This window comes from Papaver somniferum, chromosome 6, assembly GCF_003573695.1.
Source record: "Papaver somniferum cultivar HN1 chromosome 6, ASM357369v1, whole genome shotgun sequence".
NCBI lineage: Eukaryota > Viridiplantae > Streptophyta > Magnoliopsida > Ranunculales > Papaveraceae > Papaver > Papaver somniferum.
In genome coordinates, this window is record NC_039363.1 from 60,458,862 (window position 1) to 60,484,206 (window position 25,345).

At 37.0% G+C, this 25,345-nt stretch overlaps 1 protein-coding gene across 1 annotated transcript; it reads left to right on the forward strand.

Annotated features, from left to right (window-relative positions):
* The first annotated feature begins 10,054 nt into the window (after positions 1–10,054).
* LOC113290840 (pyruvate kinase 2, cytosolic-like) lies at positions 10,055–10,935 on the forward strand. The gene is made up of 3 exons (XM_026540431.1): positions 10,055–10,270; positions 10,495–10,572; positions 10,792–10,935. The coding sequence occupies exons 1-3, from the start codon at positions 10,055–10,057 to the stop codon at positions 10,933–10,935; spliced, it is 438 nt and encodes a 145-aa protein (XP_026396216.1).
* The last annotated feature ends 14,410 nt before the right edge of the window (positions 10,936–25,345 follow it).

Here is a 25,345-nt window from a genome sequence, read left to right on the forward strand (position 1 = left end):
GTTGTTAAATATCTAGACTCCATAGCCTCAACAATAGTTTTGAATGAAATAACGGATTCAAGTATAATGTATGGAGTATTTTCGGTGCTAGGAGAAGTAAAATTGGGATTGAGAGTGTTTGAAGCATTCCTAAGATCAACCATCTTGAGAAATTTAGGAAATTGAAAACGGGTTTGAATTTGGCCTAAGACCAATTGGGATGGAAATGAAATTGGGAATTGAATTTGCAACTGAGAGATTAAATCTCCCACTGTGGTCGCCAATTGTTTGTGGGTGAAAACTGTTTCTGCCGGTTTTGGTAAATTTGTGTATGGGTAAGAAACGAGTCTAGACCCTAAACAATGTACTGCACGGGAGTACTTTTGATTCGAGAGATCAATCTGTACAATCCTGGCCTAAACCAAGAAATGGTTGTTCCAGGCTTGCTTCGGTCACAAAGTGAATGAGAAGGGTTGGTCTTAGGGAGGGAAGCGAAGAAAGTGTTGAGACCAGAATAGTTGATTCTGAAGGTGTGGTTGTTTACGACTTGTATCAGAAAGTATAATTGGATAGCAGAATGGAAAGCTAGTAGATGATTTCTGGAAACTGTGTTGTTCTTTGACAAAAACTTGTTTTTTGGTGGAAATAGGTGAAACCTATTTATACAAGTCGTAGTAAAACGTACCCTGGTCTCGTATGAAGTGGAAACGATTGAGTAGTGGAAGAGTGGAGTAACGTGTAACGTCAGGAATTATGTTTCCATAATGAAGGAAACGTTTACACTATTACTTCTTTCCTTTACTAACCGCCTTTCTTCATGACACTTTCTTGTAACGGGCGTATTGCACGCCGCATGCTGTAAACCGCCAGACTAATACCCTGATGAGTATCCCCCAGTTTGTGACATGTTTGATGCCTCGAGTGTTTTCGTGAAAAAAATGTAGAACTTTGCTACGTGTGGAAAGTTAAGATCAAGAGGCTTGCCGCAGGTAAATAGCATGTGGTGCTAGTAGGCTCGCCTTGGTTGGTCGCCTAAAACTTGCCACAAGTACGTCAGTTCGGTGGCGAACTTGGATGGCTGAGATTGCATCTCATGAGGAAGGGTAGCCATTGATTACGGCTACCTTCTGTCGGCGCCTGATAATAGCACATTGGCGCCTTTAGTGCATGCCAGTGGCATTGCGGCAGGGACGGCATAGTTCGTGCATGCCAGCGGCACGCTGGAATGGCTGACATAGTTTGTGCATGCCAGCGGCATGATGGTGCAAGTGGCGCCTGGCGTAGCCATGGCCACGGGATTTAGGCGGCTGGTCGCCTAAAACTTTCCACAAGTCTGTCAGTTTTGTGGAAAACTTGGATGGCTTAGATTGCATCTCATGGGGAAGGGTAGCCGTTGGTTATGGCTACCTTCCGTTGGCGCCTGAAAAATGGCACAATGACGCCTTTAGTGCGTGCCAGTGGCGTTGCGGCATGGCTGGCATAGTTCGTTCATGCCAGTGGCATTTCGGCATGACTGGCATAGTTCGTGTATGCTAATGGCGTTGCGGCATGGCCGGAATAGTTCTTGTGTGCCAGTGGCATTGCGGCATGGCTGACATAGTTTTTGCATGCCAGCGGCACGATGGTGCAAGTGGCGCCTGGCGTATCCATGGCCACTGGATTTAGGTGGCTGGTCACCTAAAAGTTGCAACAAGTCTTTCAGTTTGGTGGCAAACTTGGATGGCTGAGATTACATCTCATGGGAAAGAGTAGCCGTTGATTATGGATACCTTCCGTTGGCGCCTGACAATGGCACAGTGGAGCCTTTTTTAGGGTTTCCTAAGCTTGTATGGCTTGTGGCATGTTGCGCGCCCGAGGTGGCATAGTTTTGTGCCACAACTAGAAATTAGGGTTTCATCCACCGCCACTAGTGCGTGGCCGCGCCTAAGGTCTAGGCTGGCCATATTGAAGTCCGTTGTGAAGCTGGTCACGCACGTAGAGTGGGTTGGAAAGTTTAGCATGTTGTCGCGGTAAGTGGCGTGTTTGGCATGTGCACTTGGCATGCCCGTTTGGCGTGTGCGATTGGCATGCTTTTGGCGTGTGCGATTGGCATGCCGTTTGGCATGTGCGCCTGGCATGCTTGTTTTGGCATGTTTGGCATGCCGTTTGCTTGGCATACTCGTTTTGACATGTTTGGCGTGCCGTTAGTATGTTGGCGTGGTTTTGGGAAGCCAACTTGGTGTGGCGACCTCTTGACACAATTTCCACCTCTTTTAAAGCTGTGACAGGTTTAGAGCAACCTGATTGGTCAATGAAAGTAGGGGGACGGCCAAGCATGGGCGTGGATACCTTTTGGTGCGCGTGGCAGGTTTAATGCGACCTGATTGGTCGATGGGGAATATGGCCGGCAAGTATGGGCCCAGCTACAACTCATGGGAGTGTGGCAGGTTTAAAGAGTCGTGATTGGTCGACAAAGGAATAAGGTCCGGTTGGGTAGCATGGGGCGTGGCCAAGTGGCGCCGGCTAGCCTATGGCATGGCCACGCTTCCCTCGTTGTTGTTTCTACTTCGCGGCTTTGTTTATTCTTTGCTTTCTGGCTGAGTATTTTGTGCAAGGGCCTTAACCTTGGTACTTGGAGGTTCGTGCTACTCTGCTACGAGTGAACACAAATTCGTCATGCCTTACCAATATTAAGGGTTCTTCCGAGAACATAAGCACAAGAAAAGTACTCAGCAGGCTCCGGAACTTGTGAATAATGCATCTAGGAGCTTATACACTCATTAGGCTCTATACTAGTGAACAATTCATCTAGGAGATTGAGTTTCAATATGAAGAGAGACATAGGCGCTCGTCAGGTTTTGATATATTCTCCAAATTCCCTGCGGAATATAGACATATCGATGTCTACTACATCTGATGCCGGGTCAGGTATATAGACTTTTTTTATTTTTGAAAAAAGTCAAAAGATGATCATGTGGAAATCGCATGGTAACATCTTACATGATTTGTGTGAGACAGTCACTTGACGTAGACTCGGAATGTTTTATACTGATAACTCGATCACTTGAGAATTACTTTGAAGATAATATTTTGTGTGAGACATCTATTCTCGTCTTCCAAGAATGTTTCAATGATTTAAATGGGAGTTTAGAACAATTAACCTTTGATTGGACATAGCACAGTATGCGTACTTGTATGCTAACTGGTGCAAGTGTATTCCAAGTCCGGGAATTTAGTATGCATACATGTATGAGTACTGATCCAACAGTTGAAGTCCGAGAACTTTATTATGCATACCACTATGCATACTGATTCAACTGAGTTCGGTCATGAACGACTGTATGTATACTCGTTTGCATACTAGCGAACAAGACCAAGTCCGGGAACTTAAGTATGCGTACCCGTTTGCATGCCTGAGTGAGTTAAGTTCTGAAACCGGTTATGTATGTTTACATACTCATGAACAAATACGCTTGTATAATAAGGAATGCAATCTTTGCAAACCGTGGCTATAATGTTCATGAATCGATTCGAGTGAATCAAAACCGATTTTGCTTCAATTGTGTCTTGTATACTTTTATGAGAATATAAACAATTGAGCAACTCTATAACTAGTTTCATTTGAGTCATTTGAACTAGTTGTGATAAAGATGAACAAGTATGATATGAAAGTGTTCATATGGCTAACTTCGTTTAACTACTGTTGAGCCAACCAAGTGTACACGTTTAGGTACGGTTACCCATATATAAATGAAGTCACATTTCATTTGTGTGTAACAAGCTAAGTCAATCTAATGGTTAAAAGATATTAGCTTGACTCTAATCAGGTTTTCATCTAACGGTGAATATTGAATGCTTTGTTACCAAGGTAGTATTGATTGCAAACCCTGATTTAAAGACTATATAAGGGAGAACTCTAGTAACTGAGAAACCTAATCCCCACACCTCCTGTGTGATACTAGTTACGAATCGAGTCGATTCTCCTTTAACCTAGGTTTTTCCTAAAACCATTATAGGTTAACGACTTAAAGACTTCATTGGGATTCTGAAGCCAGGCCCAACTATTTTCTCTGTAGTTGCGTGTTCTGATCTTACTTTGTTTAATCGTATTGAGTATTATCTTCTCTATGATTTTCTCGAGATTTAATCTCCGATAGGTAAGATAAAAAGTAGTTACAAATCTCTCGTCTCATTCTTTGTGATTCCATAATATCTTGTTTCGCTACCATATGATTAAGATTATTGTGAGGTAATTGATATTACTAGGCTGTTCTTCGAGAATATAAGTCTGGCGTATCAATTGGTTCCTGTTCACCTTGATTTATCAAAAGACGGAATAAAAACTCGTAGGTATTTCTGTGAGGGACGAATTTATCTATTCAATAGACTTTTCTGTGTGAGACAGAGTTGTTTATCAAGTTTGTGACTTTGGGTCATAGTAACTCGTAGTTGTGGGTGAGATCATCTAAGAGAATCAAGTGCATAGAGTCATGCTGGGACTCATGGGCGTAAGGAACGCGACTGTACCTTAATCAGTGGGAGATTGCTTAGGTCTCAACTACATTCCAGTCCGAAGTTAACTTGTAGTAGGCTAGAGTCTGTAGCAGCTTAATACAGTATGGTGTTCAAATCTAAACTAGTTCCCAGGGTTTTTATGGATTTGCGATTTCCTCGTTAACAAAATTTATGGTGTTTGTGTTATTTATTTTCCGCATTATATTTTTATATAATTGAAATATCACAGGTTGTGCGTAGTTCAATCAATTGGTGAATTCAAACTTTGGTTGTTGATTGAAATTGATTGACACTTGGATATTAGTCTTTGGTACCATCCAAGTTATTTCTCTTATTAATCCGGCTCAGAGATTTCTATATGTTCGATTTCACACTTTTTTATCATTGTACATAAGGTATCTGCAAAATTAGAGAATTTTTGATCCTCGTCATAACTATCCTCCCATCCTTGTGATTGTCTATAAACATACCCGCCAATAGGTTATTGATATGTATGAGAATATCCATAAGGTTCTGTAGGAAATTGATCATAGCCAATATGTTGGTTTTGATTGTATCCTAAGGATGGTTGGAAGTTGCCAAAATGTTGAGGTTGAAAACTGTATTGATTGTTGTAATATGCTTGCTCTTGTCCACCATACATGGAAACTGGTACCTGAAATAAAAATTCTAGAAAACAAAGTTAGAACAAAAATAAAATCTAAAAACAAAAAGAAAAAACAACTAAAGCTGCTCCGCTGCTCCCCGGCAGCGGCGTCAAAATTTGATGTGTATCGTAACCACAACAAATTAGTGAATACTTTTCCACTTAATTAACAAGTAATATGGTGGTATTTAAGTTCGTTCACGAGGAGCAAGAGGTTTTAGTTGTCATATATTTTCACAAAAAGGGGGAGTTTTGGTTTAAGATTTTATAAAGCGAAATAAATAAACAAAGCAATTAAAAAGATAAAGTTGAAATCAATAAGAGAAACAAGATCAAGGAATCATTCTTCGTTGCAAAACAATGATTCAAGTTATGTTCATTTCCACTTTTATTAGTCACAGATTATTACCAACCGCAGGATAGCAGGTTCGCTTAGCTAACCCCAAAATTTCTCGTTTCACTGAGTAACGTGTCCGCTTAGTTATCAAATTCTATTCTAAAGAACTACCTTGAGGTTCGCTTACAAGATGTAATTCCATGAACGCATTAAGTTTTTGAATTTAGGTTTAGTACTAATAGTTAGACTCGGTTCGCTCGGTCCACTTTCTAGCGTTGTTTTCACACACAATTTCTCCACGGAATCCCTCCGCAAGGTCTCGTGTTTTCTACTTGTGTAAAAAGTCATGAAACTATTACGTATTCCCTAACCTTCACTAGATTTATATCAATTAACATATCAATTTAGTTGTGCGCCCTAAACAACCTATCAGTCAATCATAAACACTCATATTAATAAAAACAGACGATTATCATGTGAAAACTTCAAAGTAGATCTAAAACAAAACTCAAAACATGTTAAGAACTAGGAATTCATCCCCAATCAATAATAAAATTAGTTGTTCATGCTAAGTAGTTCACACAAAGAATAAAGAAAAGATAAGTGTTGTCTGTGTAAAGGTGTAGAAGTGTGTAGAGAAAAGTAGAGAACTTCTCTATTTATAGGCTTCAATTTCCTTGCAATCCTCTTAGGAGTAGAATTCTTTTCCCATTCAATCTCCAAGTCCTTGTCTTTGTAAAATTCCTCCTCTTCTCTTCCAAATTTAAGTTCCAAGTCAAATTCCACATCCAAGAGTTTAGAATACTCTTCACAAATTCTGCACATATCGGGTCGCCGGAGAAACCATCGGATCAACGGAAATCGGCCGGGAAAATCACTGTCGATCACCTGAGATATTGTTGCAGACTACAGGATATTCCGTTATGGACCGTTATACTTGACAGTCAATCTAACCGTCTTCTGGTAGTCAAAGGGTCAAGATAAAGGAAGTCAGCCGAGTCAGTTATTGATTCAGCTATCTAACTCGACTGACTGGTCTGACACAAGTAGGTTGAATCGTCCACTGAGTTGACTCGCCTGCAAAAAATTCAGGCAGAGTTTCATTTGTTTTCTGGCGTTTCTCAGGCCAATATCAGATCCATTCCTGCAAAAGATCCTAGCCAGGGCCGGTCCTGTAGGGTAAGCAGGACAAAGGGGACGGGGAAACCAAATACATATTTTCCATATGGTGTTCTTGGTGGATTAAATAATTACCAGAGACTTATATATAGTTCACATAAAATATAAGGACATGAATTTAATGGGGTTAATTAGGATTAATTTTTTCTACTTTCTTATTATCTTCCCGTCCTAACATGCTGGTTTTCTAGCTTTGTCCACTTAGAAAAACTCATCTGAATCTTTTTAAAAATAATGTGATAAGAATAGCGGCAAATGATACGAATGTAATTAAGTGTGCGCTTAATTATTTCTTTAAGGGGGCAAAAAAAATTTATTCGGTTTAGGAGAAAAAAATCTCAGGAACGGCCCTGTCCTAGTATAAATCTATTGAGTTCAACAGCTTTACTTCATACTGCCCATCCATTCATTTTACAGCACTAGAATCATCTTCATACTCAGACCACAAACCCATGAATCAACACCATTCCACCTGCTTCTGTTACAGTCATTCCTTGTACACCACCAACTCTGAGTCCATAATCAAACCCATCTTCTATTTCTTCTTCATCACCTTTTCTCTCAAAATCCCTCTCTGAATCGATGTTCTTCATCTTAACCCATATCACCAGCAGCGAACAACCTCTTCTTCTTTGTTCAATTTCAAATTAAATCAACACCCATTTTTTTCTTCAAACCCTAATTTCAAAATTCAGCCATTCTATTCTCAAATCTCAACAACGACAAGAACCCATCTTCTAAGAAGCAAACCCCTCTTCTTCCTTGCTAACCAGTTCACCATCAACAAACCCAGCTTCTACACGATCTCCAACACAGATTCAAACTTTGACAGCAGCAGCTCTATCTCTTCTCAGACTCAACCACAACACATCTCCAATTTCTTGTTCTTCAAACAGATTTTTCCATCTTCAATTACTGTAAATCTCAGATCCCCTTTGATCTTTATCTCAATCCACCAAAATAACTCAAACCCCAATTCTTTCTTCAACATCAACATCAAATCATCATCTTCTTCTTCTTTGTCTCGATTCTGATCCATTTCTCTATATCTCTCGGTTTCAGTAGCAGAGGCTGCTGGTTTTATTTCTCAACTTCTGTTTCAGGTGAATGAAATGAATGAAAAAAACACATCTCTTGATTTTAGGGTAGATCATAGTTTAGGGCAGGATTCAGACACCCATGTCCCATAGTTTGGGATAAGAACCACCCCATACTGGGCGCTTATAACAGATGGTCACCTCTTAACCTCAGCTGGTTGTCTTTATTTATTCTCCAAAAGAGAGTTGTCCCTTAACCTCGGTTGGAGTCCCGATTGTGTTCTCCTGTGAAATGACAATTTTGCCTTTATTGCTCAACTTTTGATGATTTCTTCTTCTTTTTCTCCGCATGACTCCAGAGTACCTAAAGCCCTCAAATTAAACGTAAAATACATAATTCACAAGAAAAATAACAAAGAAAGCATAAACAATAGATCATAAATAGGATGTAATTCTACGCCTATCAGTATATCTTGAAGAATCCACTACAACGGAAAATGAAACACCGGTAACCACCAAAACTGCAAAAAGAAAAACCCTAACATCAACAACACGATTCGATGCCATATTACATATCATCCTCTTATGAAGAAAATCTCTAATATGCATTCAAGGACTAATGACGGCATCATCGCCAATATCAAAACCTACAAGATAAATGCAAGGAGTTTCACCACTAAAAAAATGGAAAAAGGCGGAAGTACTAAACATAAGTACTCTCCATAAAGCACGGCAAAACGACAGAAGTCAAAGTAGCAAGACGAAGTATCCACCAACCTTCTGTAGATAGAAACCGAACCCACCAGTGCCAAAGTATACCAGGTCCGTTCGAAAAGAAGACCTTCCGCGGAAGAATACACTGAAGCTCATCATTTCCTTCGAGGTTAACAAAAAAAAAATGCACAATATGGATTCCATATTCTAGGAATTACCAATAGGTATCATTATAGTGTTCTTAGTTAGTGGCAGGTCCACCCATTAAAGCCCACTAATCAGAGGTCCATAATTAAAAGAAAACATGAAAATGGACCAAATTTTTTAAGCCCATGTCATGCACACGTGTGGAACATATGAGGACGTATTTTTAAATACCGAAAACACCCTTAAGTATATAAAGCAGTAACCAAATCCATTTCTTCTTCATTTCTCGATCTATTCTTCTTCTTCTTCTTCATTTTCTCATTTGTGGTTCGGTGAAAAGCTCCGGCTATGAAGATCTTCTGAGGTGTTGATCAATTCGTGAATTCAAAATAAGATTAATCGGTAGGTTCACTTCCTTACTGTTGGTATAGTTTAGGTTTTCATTTTTCCTTTCTTCTTCAAAAGCTAATTTTAATTTAGGTTTTTTTCTTCTCGGATTAGAGAAATTTTTATGTTTATAGCAAAATCTAATGTTTAGGTATTAGATCTGATGTTGATTCAGTTATATTCAAAGTTTTGTCATTGTTTTTGGATTCTATCAGCGTTTTTTAATTGATTTTTGGGTTCGATCCATGAGTACGTATATGTAATACTGAAATATTTGTTTTGATTCTGAGGTATTTCGTAAGTTGATTTACCTATACTGATCTTTATTTTAAGTTTTTTATTGATTATATCTTAATCTGAGATCCAAATCTCTTGATTTCATGGGAAAAAGAATTCAAAATTCAGATTTTAAGTTTCCGAAAAGAGGAATTAAATTCAGTTTTTTTGTGTTTATGATCTTCATGCTTGATTCGTTAATTTTTTACTTCAATTTTGGTAAAAATACTTTAGATCTAGATAGATAGTGATGTTTTATGTTCATTTCATTATTAGATCTGATGTTTTAACTCAGTTTTGTTGGTCTTTGGTTTGTTTTTAGTTTGCTTTTGTGTATTAATCATCAGTACATATATGATGTACTGAAGGTTTTTGATGAAAATAGACCAGATCTAGTTATAAAATCATGTTTTACGTTTGTTTCGTTTGTAGATCTAGAATTTTAGTTTCATTTTGTTGGCTTTTGGTTTGGTTTCAGTTTAGTTTTATGTATTAACCATCAGTACGTATATGACGTACTGATTTTTCTGTGTTTACTATGCTTCTATATGTTTGGTTTCAGTTTTTGCTTGTGTATTAAACATCAGTACGTATATGACGTACTGTTTTTATGAATCTTGATCGTAATTATTCGATTTTTTGGTTAGATTTTGATGGTTTTAGCTTATTTGAACTCTCAATTTGATTTTCTAGTTATTTTCTTTCTTTATTTTCTCAAAATCATACTAATCATACTTGTTAAGAGTACTAAGAAGCTCTGTGTTGTAAGTTTTGTTGATTTGAATTGGATTGTTTAAGGAATTGTCATGATCTTCGTTGTTGTTGCAGTTTTTGAATCGTTTTTTTGGAATTGCTATTATGGATTATAAAGTGAAAATTGATAATAAATGTGCATATCTTGTTGTTCACTTGTTTCAGGTTATGTTAGATACAATAGTCCCTGAATTGCAAGTTCTTAATAAAAGTGAAAAATCGATTGCACTGAAGGCTGAATCATCGGTTGTTTTGACTCCGGATCAAGATAAAGAAGCAACTTCAGATGTATTTCCAATCAATTATGATGGATTAGCAAAGGTGTGCTGAAATTTTGGTTAAATCATAGTGTAATTTCAGTTTGGGCTTGGGAATTGTTGTCACATAATTCGAATATGTTTGCGTTTTGTTGATGTATATCGTAAAATTGGAAAACAATGATTAGGAAGAAGGATGACAGTGTAGATGTTCCCTTGAACCTTCCAATTGTTGTCTTTGCGATACCTGTGTGACTATGTTATCCTAAGCTATATGATTCTGTGCAGGCAGTAAAGAAAGGAGACACCATCTTTCTAGGTCAATACCTGTTCACAGGAAGTGAAACTACATCAGTTTGGCTTGAGGTACGGCACTGAACTCTGACATTTGGAGGATTCATCAATTCTTTTTTACAGGAAGTTGATTTTTATTTCATGATTACGCAGTACGTATAAGGCGTACTGATAGAAACTTCTTTTGATTCTGTTTTATTCAGAGTTTCGTCACTTTTTTTTGTTTGATCCATGCGTACATATGCGCAATACTGAAATATGTGCTAATTTATTTATAATTGATTCTAACAGATATGTACTTTACCTGGAAGCGGTGCAGCAGATATGTACTCGAATTGTAAGCAGCGGATATATATGTATCAAACGACATCAAAGTTGGCTGGGAGACAACCGGCCGTTGATGATGAGCATATGGAGTTGGTACTATGGTATTGAGCTGTTAATATTGAACTAAAGCCCCAACTGCTATGGAGTTGCATTAGCCAATACAGTCTCCATGAGTCGTGTATACAAATAACTACCTTAAGTTAATTACTATCAAAGAATATTCCTATCTTGCAACGATTGTCGTTTTTAAGAATGCATTTTAGCTCCAGTCTGTTCTCCCTGACACCAATGTTGATCTTTTTTTTATCAACTCTATATACAACTAAATGGTTAACCATTTTTTTATTTTTCCTTTGCAGGAAGAGTCGACCAAAGATGAGAAAAATGCTATTGAAAAATCGCCACAATAATAGGGATTTTCCGGTGTAGAATGATTGCTCTCACAGGTTTGGTTCAGTTAATATGTTAACTTAACTTTCTTATTTATCATCTGGACAGTTGTAAATGCTGACTAAGTTGAACACATCAGATGAAACAATGGTTTTGATAAAGCTTAGGAAATGAGCATAAATTGGATACATGGCGTAGAACTTAGGAATTGATTTAGATGTCTTTGAAAAGAATTCTTCTTCAGTGGAACATTAATTGATTTTTTCCATGACCATTGTCTTCTATATTGATATTAGCTGATTCAGGAGTTTGGGTTTTGCTATTTTATTATCCTATCGAGTATATATTTCCACGACAATAATAGAGCCTTGCAAGCAGATTAAATTTATTAATATGTGCGCATATCTGAGTTGCATAACAAATGTGACATAGAGAACTTCGTTGTTGGAACAGATGTGTACTTTTCTCAGTAACACTCAAGGTTGGGGTTCCTTCATTGATCCACCGAATTGCAATCCCTGTGCTTGCTTAGAACCATTTTTATTTTAAATGTTAAATTAATGTCTCCTGCGTTTCAGATTCTGCTCTTCTTAGATTTGATTAAGCTACTGTTGATAAAAAAAATTCTCATTATGTGGTAACAATCGACAGGTAAAATCATTGATAACCTCCCATGGTAATTTGAATTTAATTACACCCCTTCTAAATTCTTTATGGCAATGATTGAGGAAAACTACTAATGTTAGCTTCGGGGTAAAGCGCAGCTTATGCTGTAAATGTCTTCTCATTGTTGATACTAATGTTTTTTTTCTTTTTCTTAATGTATTAACTGTTTGTGTATTAGATGCTTTGGATTAATGGCAGGGGCATCAAGAATGCCAATTATGTGCTTCCAGTTTAGTTTTTTGGTTGTCGATTAACTGTAAGAAACTAGCAAAAACAAAAAACATAGTTGCACGACTTATTTCAGCAGAAGTAATATAGTTTTTCAGTTATATTATGACTGGATTTCTATGAGATTGTTGCTTTTGTTGACCAGACTTCGATGTATTTCTGCAGGATTTATTGGTGAAGACCGCGACAGAGCAGGATGGCTCAGTCAGTAATATCACCGTGCAGCCCACAGTTTTTCAGGTTCATTAAATTCTGGATTTATTGGTGGAGACCATTTGTCGTGCATTATGAGTTTTATTTGCATTGGTTTGTATGGTTCCTCAAATTAGACTCTGTATGTTTGGGCATAAGTTATGGCCCCTATAATGAACGTTTTAATTTTTGTGTGTCTGCAGGCATTGACACTAGCAGTACGTAAAGCGAGTCAATCTATATGCAGTTAAGAAGAAAACGATAATAGAAGATCCTTGCTTTTCCCCCAGAAGCATGGCAATACAGTCGAAGAAAAATTATAATCATCACAATGTATGTGATGTAACACGTTTTCTAATTTATTTATCATTGATTCTTACATATTTGTACTCTACCTGGAAGCAGTGCAGCAAATATGTACTCGAATTTGTAAGCATTCAGATATATAATCGGATTTGTAAGCAGTACGACAGATATGTACTCAGATTTCTAAGTAGTGCGACAGATATGTACTCAAATTTGTAAGCAGTGTAGCAAATATGTACTCGAATTTTTAAGCAGTGTACCAGATATGTACTCAAATTTGTAAGCAGTGTAGACACACACGTTTGGTAGTAATGGGCATTATGGACATTTCCATGTTTTAATTAATTTTGGACCTCCGGATAAAAAAAAATCCGGTTGGACCCTAATATAAATAACTATATGGGCCTAGAACCAAACAAGAAATTTTCCTTCCATATTACGTATGTTCTCCTAATATCAAAGGCTACTATTATTGTATGCATCAAGTCCAAGTCTAGGTTTAGGAATACTCCAGAATACATGTAACTTAGGATATGTACTCCCATAAGAAGCACTGGATCATTAAACAAGTGTTTTCTCAAACCTATTACATATATATCTTAACATTAAAGCTAAGGGCCAAACTTGAAGTTTCTATCAATGAAGTTCAAGTTCCTCCTCGTATGTCTCTTTACTTATGCTTTAGTTTAATAGTGAGTTTATATTTTCATGGGTACGGTTGGTAGGTTTTTTAGCAACTATATCTGTGTTGGTGCACCTACTTTTTCAACAACGTTCATATTTTTCCTATCATAAAGAAGTACATAGAAGATGATGGTAGCCTTATCAGATTGATGATAGACACAAACCTGGTATAAGACATAGATTACAACCACTATGTAGAACTATTCACAATCTTATAACCACGTCATTAGGGATTTTGAAGTGTGCATAACTTTCATGGCCAATAGGATGTTATACAAAAGCTTGCATCGAACCCATACAACGGAAGCGGCATCCCAGACTCAACATGTGAAAAGACTACCAGACTCAACCGCGAAGAGAAGGGAAAGCAAAGCACCCAAGGGTCTCAGATGTCTGAGCTAAGATACTCAAAATAATCATACCCCTCCACACCATTCTACATGGGGATATCTATTATGTACCTCTCAACATCCGCATGATAAATATGATAGTAAAGATAAGTCTGGGGAATCTCAGTGAGAGACGAACCTTCAGCAACAACATTACCCGTCAGGGAAACAAACGGACTGATAACTACACCACCTTTTAGAGGAATGAACTTAACAATATTGTTCACCACACACACATGGAAATCATTATCGGACTCTACGAAGCTGTTATTTTTTTTTTAGAGGAAATCCTGTCGAAAGAATTAGAGGAAGATGAAGAACCAGCATCACCAATAACAGGAAAGGCGCCCATCGACATAGATTTGGTTCATCGCAACACAGAAGCCTGAACTAGAAATCGGAGGAGAAAGATCCATGCACAACTCAATAATCATGGCATCAACTTCAATGTTGGTTCAATTTTGTACGAAGCCGATGACAGCTTTATCAGATTGATGATTGTCATAAATATGATTCATAGAATTCAACAACTACGTAGAACTAGTCACAATTTTACAACCATGTCATTTAAGGGATTTGAAGAGAGTATAACTCATGTGGCCGAGAGGATATTACACAAAATCTTGCATTGGCATGTATTCTACAGTCTTGTGAAAAAGACAAAGAAGTTTGGTACTTTGGTGGAATACTTTTGCTATGACTATAAAACAGAAGAGAGATCGCCATCAACCTAGCTACTTTCACTAGGTCATGTTTCTGATTCAGATTACTAGAAGTTGTTATAAAAATGGTCATCCTTGGGTAACCGTTGAAGAGTTCGTCAAAGGAACGGAAAGCTAAAGCGAGTATATAGATCAACAAACTATGGATCTTCATTCAATTGTGAATCCTACCATAGCTATGAATCCAAAACACCACATTGGGATGGATCAACAAGCATTAGGTAGCTAATACAAAGTTTCTTCCTCCCCAGCCTCCGCCAGAAACTCATAGCTTATACACATATCCAGTCAAAGAGATTCATCATCTTCAACTATGTTACCATTTCGTTGGGAGATAAATAATGTAACTTCAGATTGAGAGACTATTACAATTACATTAGCTCCTGAAAATCTCAATTGGACCGATCCATATTGCAGGGTACAAGCTACTAACGAATAATTCAAGGCTAGGTATAACGGTTATGAGGATATACTGCAACAACTTCGGTCTCACCATTTGGAAAAATGGATGAATGATACCATGTTTTCATTTGGATTAAGTCCAAATATTTCCAATCCTGCTCATGGTAGCCACAATCAGACGTCCCAAGAATCTCTAAGGGCCATTCAAGTCAAGGACAATTAAGTAGTATAAGACCAACAATTTAAGCATCTCGACAAAAAATCTTTATGCCCCACAAGCTACAACAGATGATTTCAAACATATGATACCGATGACTATTATATGGCATCCACTCGGGTTCCATGTTTCTAATGTTAAGGAGATGAAGCTGGCATTTCCGTGCAACCTGGTACTTCTACTAGACCAGGTATCTCTAAGTTATTAAACATAATTCAGATGTTCAGGGATGAAACCATTTTGATCGACCAGATTAGTAATATTATATAATTTTACTCTTCACAGTTTAAACTATTATTTCTGTCAATTTAATTCTATTTTAGGATTAAACTCTAGATCCAAGTCGGTTTAGAATCAAATGAAACAACAATACTATTAAAATAAACATTTATATTAAAGATAAGACATCTTAAAGGGGTTGCTTGTAGCGGCTATAAAGTATTCGTTAAAGAGCAACGCATGGCTGAGCGACCAAGCGTTAGTCTCCAATGGCTAGTTCAGTCTCCCATATTGATGTAGTGTACGATATGGCAGAAGCATACCTAAAAGAAAGGGAACGCCGACACCGTAGTCGTTGACGTATTATGGTAATTTAGTCTTGAATATGGCATTTCAGTCTAAGATGATATGTTTGAGATTTTTTAGCTAGGGAATAAGAATATGTCGCTACTTATGGCATGAATTCATATTTGATTAGATTTTCAGTATGCGTAGCTTTATTTTCTAGGTTTTGGTTTAGGAGTTTTGAAGCCTATATATAAAGGTTGTCTCGTCTAAATGTTAAGACATTTGAATCAGAGATTAATAAATTCACTTCCTATTGAGAAGTTTATAAAGATGTGTTGATTTCTATCGTTTCCAGTACTAACATCCTATATGATAGACGCATTTATGTGTCTAATATGTCTCTATTGTATGTATTGTTAGTGCTCAATTTTGTATTTATTGTGTTTTTTTATGTCTTTGTAGGAATTTTTAGAGAAATAAGCCCTTGCGGCGAAATGGGCTCGAAAAGCAGTGTTTTACACCCCGGAGAAATGTATCGTAGGCACCCCAGAAATGCACCGGAAGCATCCCAGAAACGTCCCGGAGGAATCCATAAAAATTACTATTTCCACCCAAAAATTACTATTTCCACCCAATTGTTATTCGCACCCAAGCTCTGGTTAAGGGGCATCCATCTTCTCTTTAAATTCAAAAACAGCTTTTTAGCGGGAAAAATATATTCAAAACTGGCAGATTTGTGATCGAGAAAATGAAGGTGTTTTAGTACGATTCAATCGCTGAAATTTGGTGGGAAGTTGTGATATGGGATAGGGAACACATTGTGGGCATCGTATTCGATCGGAATTGGATGGAAATCCTGGTTTGAGTCACGAGCTCAAAACAGAGCAACGTGTCCTGTAACACGAGTTTGATTGTGTGTTTGCCATGCATGGAGTGTTTTGGAGGAGTTCGATGACTTTGGAGGCGTGGGGAAGGTTAACTAGAGCGTGCAGGATCAAAGTTTACGTGCGTAGAAGCCAAAAATGGAAATTATTGTTAAATACGGGGAGCGAGCAATGACGGGATTAATGGGAGATTATACGGTGTTATGGTCGGATATTTTTGTTCTAAAACACTATAAATACAAGGCTAAAGAGTTTAGAAGAGTTGGAGAGTCTTTGGGAGAGTTTAGGAGCCGAGAAGAATCGAAAGAAAGTCACGCAGGAGAAAAGCTTGCTGCTGGTGCAAGGAGGAACACGAAGAACATAATACCCTCAGGGACAGTCGTTGATTAGTATCGCTTAATTGCGACAGTACTCAAATTCCTTTCCCCGACTTCGGAACAACATCACCTCTGTTGTATCGTTCTTTTTAAACGCTCTATATGCGTCGCAAACACTGTTGTAAACCGTTTTTCTCCATTTTCTCTTGATTGTAAACAACTTTTGAGTATCAATGAATCAATTTGAGAGGCTTTTCATCATGAGTAGCTAAACCCAATCCCAGGGGTGACGGAGGAAGCCATTCTCCCAAAAGTTATGTGGTAAAATTTATTTATGCAACTCTTTTATGATTAATTGCACCGAATAAAAATGGAGTAAATGATTTTTATTAATCAATTGTGTTTTCTCTTGATGGAGTATGCTTAGTAAATTGCTTTTGATACTTCATGCTCGCGATTAACAGTGGATGTTTTCAAAATCTGATTTAGGCAATGATTAGAATCACAATTTCCTTTGATTGGAGTTATATTGTCTAGAATTGCATGATAAGAATTGTTATTGAATCACATAAATTTTGGTGAATGGTGGAATCCTGATCCCCGGTAAAAATTCTCTCCCATATTTTGTTAATATTGTGCATATAAAATTATTAATTTATTTTTATTAAGTCTAAAAAAAAATTATCCTTCACAAATCCGAGAGTTTGAACCTTCACTACTACAACCACGAAAAATCTCTAGAATTGTGTTTAGGTAGAATTTTTTTTTTAGATTTATTTTCTTTGTTCTTTTTTACTTTCTTTGGGTATTTGTCTATGTGATACAGGTTTTGAGGCTTGGATCGAAAAGAAAAAGAAGAAGAAGAAGTTGTCAAATATTTTTGGCGATTTCATAAACACTAGGAGCAAAGCTTAAAGCAAAAAGAACGGAAAGAAGACGAAGGACTTTTTTTTATTATTATTTTTTAGATATTATTTTATTTATTTATTAATTTTTTTTTAGAAACTGTAATTAAAGTTTTTATTTTTGTAATCTTTTATTTTTGGACATTTTTTTTTTCCGTACATTGAACATTGGACATTATTTTTAAAACCCTACTGAAGGATTATAAATTAAAAAAAAAAATACAAACTGTTTGCAGGGAAGGACGACGATTACTATATCGTCTCGGCCCCTCGGGTTCGCACACTGACACCGGAGTCAGTGGCCCGAGTCGACTACAGCGGTTCTTCGCCCGTCTGGTACGGGAGGTAAACTTCTAAACACCCGTGAATCTCCTGCAAGCGGGTTTACTGTTTTCCTTAAGGTGAATATATGCTGAGGACTTGAATACGGCTGTTTTAAATTCCAAGTAAAGGGCAAGGCCTGGCCAATACAAGATAAGGGTTCGATTTCATCATCGTTCTCTTCTTGCCCGCCTTAGGAAAACGAAACCAAACGCGATCCTAACTAAAATTTTGACTAGAACGAGACATATAGGGTAACGAGCTTAATAGGAAACTCGTTCGAAAAATATTGGTTGCTCTTTAAGCACACTTCAAAGTTCATGATGGTTTCTGTGAGTTGAATGCGTGATTGCGCCGCCTTCTAATGCGGTGAGGCCTTGGGTATCAAAGCTCTACTAAGCTTCCCTCGTCTCTATTCAACTTACTTTGACTCGGATTGATTCCAGAGGGGCTTTCTCAAATTGCAACGAATTCCCTTTCGAAAGATAGAAGCTGGTCTAGAAACAATCTAAGTGGAGCCATCATGCTTTTTGTTTGCTAGAATTTATAGGTTTGATTTGGTCGAGTCAGCCTTGTTTGTGATTGTGTAGAATTCCTCTGTAGTTTGTGTTTCCTCGGTGATGAATCCTTTTCAGGAGACGCCACCTGAGATGACGTTACGAGAATATATGTCTAGAAATTCTCGTGATCAAGAGACGTCTTCGGAAATGACTCTTGGTGAATATATGCATGGGAAGCGATATATGGATACTCCAACTTTAATTGAGGAATCAACTCTAACGACCTATGAGAAATATTATAAACATAGACCATGTAGTTGGGAACAAAGCTTGAGAATTCGTGAATATCAAAAATTATGTTGTGATGATGATGATGAGGAGGATGGTGATGATGATTATAATGATATTTCTAGTTCAAATCCAAATAATTTTAATAATTATTTACCTATTCAAAAGGACGAGGATTTGACTAGAATACCCCTGTTTTAGACGATGATTACGAAACCGATGATGGTTTAGAGGAACCAGTTTATCTTGAGAGTATTGTTTTCGAGTCAACCGATTTAGAAACAATAGTCTTAGATGAACTCGTAGAGATTAGCGGGGATGAACCTGACTTAGAAAAATCAATCGCCCACTTTCAGGAATCTGATGACCTAGAAATTAGGGAGATTATGACCAGACTACCTAGAGACGCCGAAAACTCTAAGTTTGGGGGTGATTATCATTATCCATGTTCTTTAACTCTTACAAAAATCCCTCACGTGGGACTTGACATCAATGCCTCAACCATCTTACAAGACTATCTTCGTACTCGTTTTCCCGAACTTAATAATATTCAACACGAGTCTCAACTGTTAGAAACCCATCCTCTGGTTGATGAGGTTAGCCCAGACAATAATACCAAGATTGACTTTGTTTTCCCACCAAAAACTTTTCTACCAATTGTGGGAACATATAAATTTCAGATGTGTCAATTATTAAGTTTTGAGACTAAACCTAATTACTTTAGGAGATTAGGGTCGACACATCTGTTTAAGGAAGACCACCACTCTCTTTGTGGTCAGCTGTGTAAGTCAAATCTGATTGACTTTAAGGATCCCCAGTTATTCAGGTTGTTATTATTTTTAATTGAGTTTTTCCAGACTTTTAAACCTGAACTGTTGGATCTTAGCTATGAGGAAGTGCATCCAATGAAAATATTCTATCAAGATCCTTTCATAGAACCTGAACCTGAACCACAATGGGACATAGGTATCTTAATCAGGAAACTAGATAAGGGTATGCAGTACATGTTCATTTTCTTGGCTTGTTGCAGATTCCTTTTACTTGTGATAGCTCTATTTGGTTTCGATAACCCACAATTATTTCGGCTATTGCTATATGATTCGAGGTGATTAAACCTTTCTTAGTCTGGCTGAAGACTATAAACTTAGCACTTCTTGGGAGGTAACCCAATCTCATGCAACCCGGTAATATCCTTCCTTCACTCTTTTGCTTCAAATAGTAACTGTCTCTCCTTGTTCATGCTTTTAATTTCATCTTTAGAACATTGAGGACAATGTTAATTTTAAGTTTGGGGGTATGGGAGAAACTTTTTAGTTGCAATAAATAAACTCCAGAGCCTAGAAATTTACGCCTATTAAGGATAGCACTAACCAATCTAAGTGGATGGAAACATTTTTGTTTAGGAGTTGAGGAACCAATCTGACTAGATGGAAACATCTATAGAGTCTATTCATAAAAGCACGAGCTCAGGTGTTAGAATTAACATGATAGTTTCGCCATATCTCGTCGAGTCCTTTTCACTTTCTATTTTTAGTTTTCTTTTATTTCAAGTGATTTGGTGGGGCACACGATTCAAGTTGTTACCTTTGCTAGGGTGAAATAGAGTGACTGAGTTACCTTTTCAAAAAAAAAAAAAATAGACCAGACCAGTAGACCAATCGGAATAAATACTAACACTTGGATAGCAATATGTGTGTGTTCTCCCTGTCTCCGTCGCCTAAACAAGCGTGGAATGCAGGATCCACGGGAATCACCATGTAATCTGCTGACAAGAAACATGCGCTTCGGTCCACAAGGTCCAATCATGTTGTTAGTTCTTAAATAAATGTGTGTTTAATAAAGTCGACCACTGGTACCCTTGTATATGCCAGTTGTGTAGACCTAGAGTTAGGATTACTAACCACTGGTTCCCTTGTATATGCCAGTGTGTTAATATTAGTCAGACCGGTATCTCAGTCATTTAGGTTAGGTTCATCTTGGCAGAGGCCTTCAGACAGATATGGGAAACACCGTTCGCTTTTCAAACATCTACATTTTTCTTTTTCCATCTTCTTAATCTTTTCATGTGATTAGTCAGACTCCGAGTATGATGTCCATCGTGAAACTATCTTAGTAGAGCTCTGTCACTTATATGAATTTTAGTATGCTTGAGTGCAAACTCGTGTACAGCAATTGGAATTTCGCATCAGGGTTCTTCCTCTTAGAGTCAATAATTGTATGCCAACCAAGGAGGTTCTTTAGTGCTTTCCAAGGTTTTACGTAGATAGCTAGGGTATGGAGTAAAGGTTTTGTGGGTACACCTCTGGTAAACCCTCCGGAGACAACACTCTGCCACTAGGGCCACCTAGGGGTTCAAATGATTTTCCTTTCTAGAATAAATTTGCTCGAGGACTAGCAAATAATAAGTTTGGGGGTGTTGATAGACGCATTTATGTGTCTAATGTGTCTCTATTGTATGTATTGTTAGTGCTCAATTTTGTATTTATTGTGTTCTTTTATGTCTTTGTAGGAATTTTTAGAGAAATAAGCCCTTGCGGCGAAATGGGCTCAAAAAGCAGTGTTTTACACCCCGGAGAAATGTATCGTAGGCACCCTAGAAATGCACCGGAAGCATCCCAGAAATGTCCCGGAGGAACCCATAAAAATTACTATTTCCACCCAAAAATTACTATTTCCACCCAATTTCTATTCGCACCCAAGCTCTGGTTAAGGGGCATCCATCTTCTCTTTAAATTCAAAAACAGCTTTTTGGCGGGAAAAATATATTCAAAACTGGCAGATTTGTGATCGAGAAAATGAAGGTGTTTTAGTGCGATTCAATCGCTAAAATTTGGTGGGAAGTTGTGATATGGGATAGGGAACACATTGTGGGCATCGGATTCGATCGGAATTGGATGGAAATCCTGGTTTGAGTCACGAGCTCAAAACAGAGCAACGTGTCCTGTAACACGAGTTTGATTGTGTGTTTTCCATGCATGGAGTGTTTTGGAGGAGTTCGATGACTTCGGAGGCGTGGGGAAGGTTAACTAGAGCGTGCAGGATCAAAGTTTACGTGCGTAGAAGCCAAAAATGGAAATTATTGTTAAATACGGGGAGCGAGCAATGACGGGATTAATGGGAGATTGTACGGTGTTATGGTCGGATATTTTTGTTCTAAAACACTATAAATACAAGGCTAAAGAGTTTAGAAGAGTTGGAGAGTCTTTGGGAGAGTTTAGGAGCCGAGAAGAATCGAAAGAAAGTCACGCAGGAGAAAAGCTTGCTGCTGGTGCAAGGAAGAACACGAAGAACATAATACCCCCAGGGACAGTCGTTGATTAGTGTCGCTTACCTGCGACAATACTCAATTCATTTCCCCGACTTCGGAACACAGCACCTTTGTTGTATCGTTCTTTTTGAACGCTCTATATGTGTCGCAAACACTGTTGTAAACCGTTTTTCTCCATTTTCTCTTGATTGTAAACAACTTTTGAGTATCAATGAATCAATTTGAGAGGTTTTTCATCATGTGTAGCTAAACCCAATCCCAGGGGTGAGGGAGGAAGCCATTCTTCCAAAAGTTATGTGGTAAAATTTGTTTAAATTTATTTATGCAACTCTTTTATGATTAATTGCACCGAATAAAAATGGAGTAAATGATTTTTATTAATCAATTGTGTTTTATCTTGATGGAGTATGATTAGTAAATTGCTTTTGATACTTCATGCTCGCGATTAACAGTGGATGTTTTCAAAATCTAATTTAGGCAATGATTAGAATCACAATTTCCTTTGATTGGAGTTATATTGTCTAGAATTGCATGATAAGAATTGTTATTGAATCACATAAATTTTGGTGAATGGTGGAATCCTGATCCCCGGTAAAAATTCTCTCCCATATTTTGTTAATATTGTGCATATAAAATGATTTATTTATTTTTATTAAGTCTAAAAAAAAAATTATCCTTCACAAATCCGAGAGTTTGAACCTTCACTACTACAACCACGAAAAATCTCTAATCACTACACCACATATATACCCATCCATCCACATTTTACACCAACACATGAATCAACCGAGAATTGGTGGTCAATTGTTCATCCAAGATGAATATTTATCTCTTTGTAGAAACTTTGTAACATATTATTCGAACAGGGGTGAAGAATGATGATTTACTGTAATTATTGGAAGAACATTCGTGAAAGTTTATACATTGACGCCGATAACGGTGACATAACTTGGTTATTATGTCGATATGTGACAATAAGTAAAAAGTTAACCGTTTTGTAGCTTTAACCGCTAATGCCAATCGAGTTTGAATTAAGTGTGAAACTGGTGTTGAAGTTATAGCCAAACCTTGAACGGAATGGTGAAGATCGAAATTTGATTTCGATATCCATAAGGAGTTTAATAAATTCAACCCTTTTTTGTTGCAAGTTCCTCCACCAAGTACATCTCGTTGATGTTGACCGAATTATTATAATTAATATTACCTCCGTTTCTAGAAAAGGGGTACTATCACTTTGTCATTTTAATTTAAAAATAGGCTATATAGAAAAAGCAATAGTAACTTTTTTCTAGAAATGGAGGGAGTATTAAATTTTTTTTAAGGTTATTAGTTAGTGTAGCGAGAAGGAAAGCATGAGGATATTTTGGGTAATTGTTGGAGATCTCTTAACAACAATGAATTATATAAGTCCTTTCATTGTTCTTTTATTTCTAATTAATGACAATTATCTTATAACTAAAGTCAAATCCTAATTAGTTTTTTTTTAATCGAGAAAGAAGATTTCATTGATCAGAATAGGGGGTACAAAAGGTTTGAACCACCCAATGGAGGCAAGGGAAAAAAAATAAAAAAGACTCGCAAACAAGCAAACGAATCAAAAAAAAACAAAAATACCTCAGAACATTGAGGATCAAAGTCAATCGCATACCAATTACTTACAACAAAATCAAAAGACACATCTTCAAAATATTTGATAACCATAACCCACTGAAATAAACAGTACTTCACCATGTGAAAATAACGTGTTGAACAATTTTCACTTTACCAGAGAATACACGAGAGTTTCTTTCTTTCCATGTACACCATAGAATAACATCGGCTAGCAAATTCCAGATCTTCGTTTCTGCAACATATAAAAATTCAAATGCCATAACAAAAGTGCAGCAGGAACACTCGACGTCATAATGAAAATTAGTTTTAACTAACATTTTTATTGAAAGAAACCACAGTTGCATTGCAAATCATTATATATCATGATCTAGTTCATAACATAATACTAGATTGAAGAACCACACGTTACATTAAATACTGACATGCTTTCCTTTTAAGATTTCAAAGCATCCATCATGACTAAGGTATCTTTCTTTGACTTTAAAGTATTAGGTACGAGTTATAGTTTTTCGACAATACATATGAATAATAAGTTAGTATAATTAGTTAAAGTTGAGTCGTTGAAAATGACTAAAAAAATATTAACACTTGTTTTTCAATGGATAATCCTGAATGAGCTTGGTTAACTGCGTATAAAATGGCCACATAAGTTCTTACCGAACTGTTGAAGTGAAAAAAATCCTTTTAAAGGGATGTTATTTATTCCTGTACTTTTATTACCCGCAAGCGTCATAGACTTTTAAAATATATTGTCCCAATAATAATGATTGGTTTCACAGTTTATCTCCTTCAATAAAATAATTTCTAAAGTGTTGGCTACAAGACTCAAGTTGTTCATGGACAAGCTTGTATTCTCAAGACTCAAATCTGATAAGGTTTTTATCATCTACAACATTGACCTAGAAAAGGCGTTTGATAGGATTAATTTGAGATATTTGGAGTATGTTCTTAATCAAATGGGTTTTGGAAGTAAGTTGTGAAATTGGTTAAAGTTTTGTTATTCTACTTCATCTTTTTCTATGTTGAACAATGGATCCTCCTTTGGTTATTTCACAAGCTCAAGGGATGTTAGAAAAGGTTGTCCAATTTCACCTTTTCTTTTTAATATCGCCATGGAGGGTTTTTCTAGATACATGGACAGAGCTTCTCTACTTGGCCTTTTTAGTGGTTTCTCGTGACTCCTTCTAGCATTGTTATAAATCACTTGCACTTTTCCAATGACACCATTTTTTCATTGAACATAGCAAGGAGGAATTTCATAATCTATTCTCTGCTCTCAAGTGTTTCGAGTATATTGCTGGTCTAAAGGTTAACACCTTAAAGACAAGGCTCATAGCTATTGGTGATGTTCCAGAGATATCTGTTTGGGATTCTGAATTTGGTTGTACTACAAACAGTCTTCTTTTCATTATCTTGGTATGCCTCTTGGAGCTATGGCAACTTCGAAGCATATATGGGATCCCATAATAGATAAGTTTGAGGAAAGATTGTCAGTTTGGAGAAAAATATCACTCTCAAAAGGAGGTAAACTTGATCTTGTAAAATGCATTATAAGTTCGTTGCCTATTTACTATTTCTCCATTTTTAAAGCTCCTGCTCAGTCATTAAAATCTTAGAAAGGAATATGAGAAACTTCCTTTGGGAACATAGTGTTGGTTCAACTGTATCTCATCTTGTTAATTGGTGTTTGGTTTGTACTGACAAAAAAGAAAGTGGTTTGG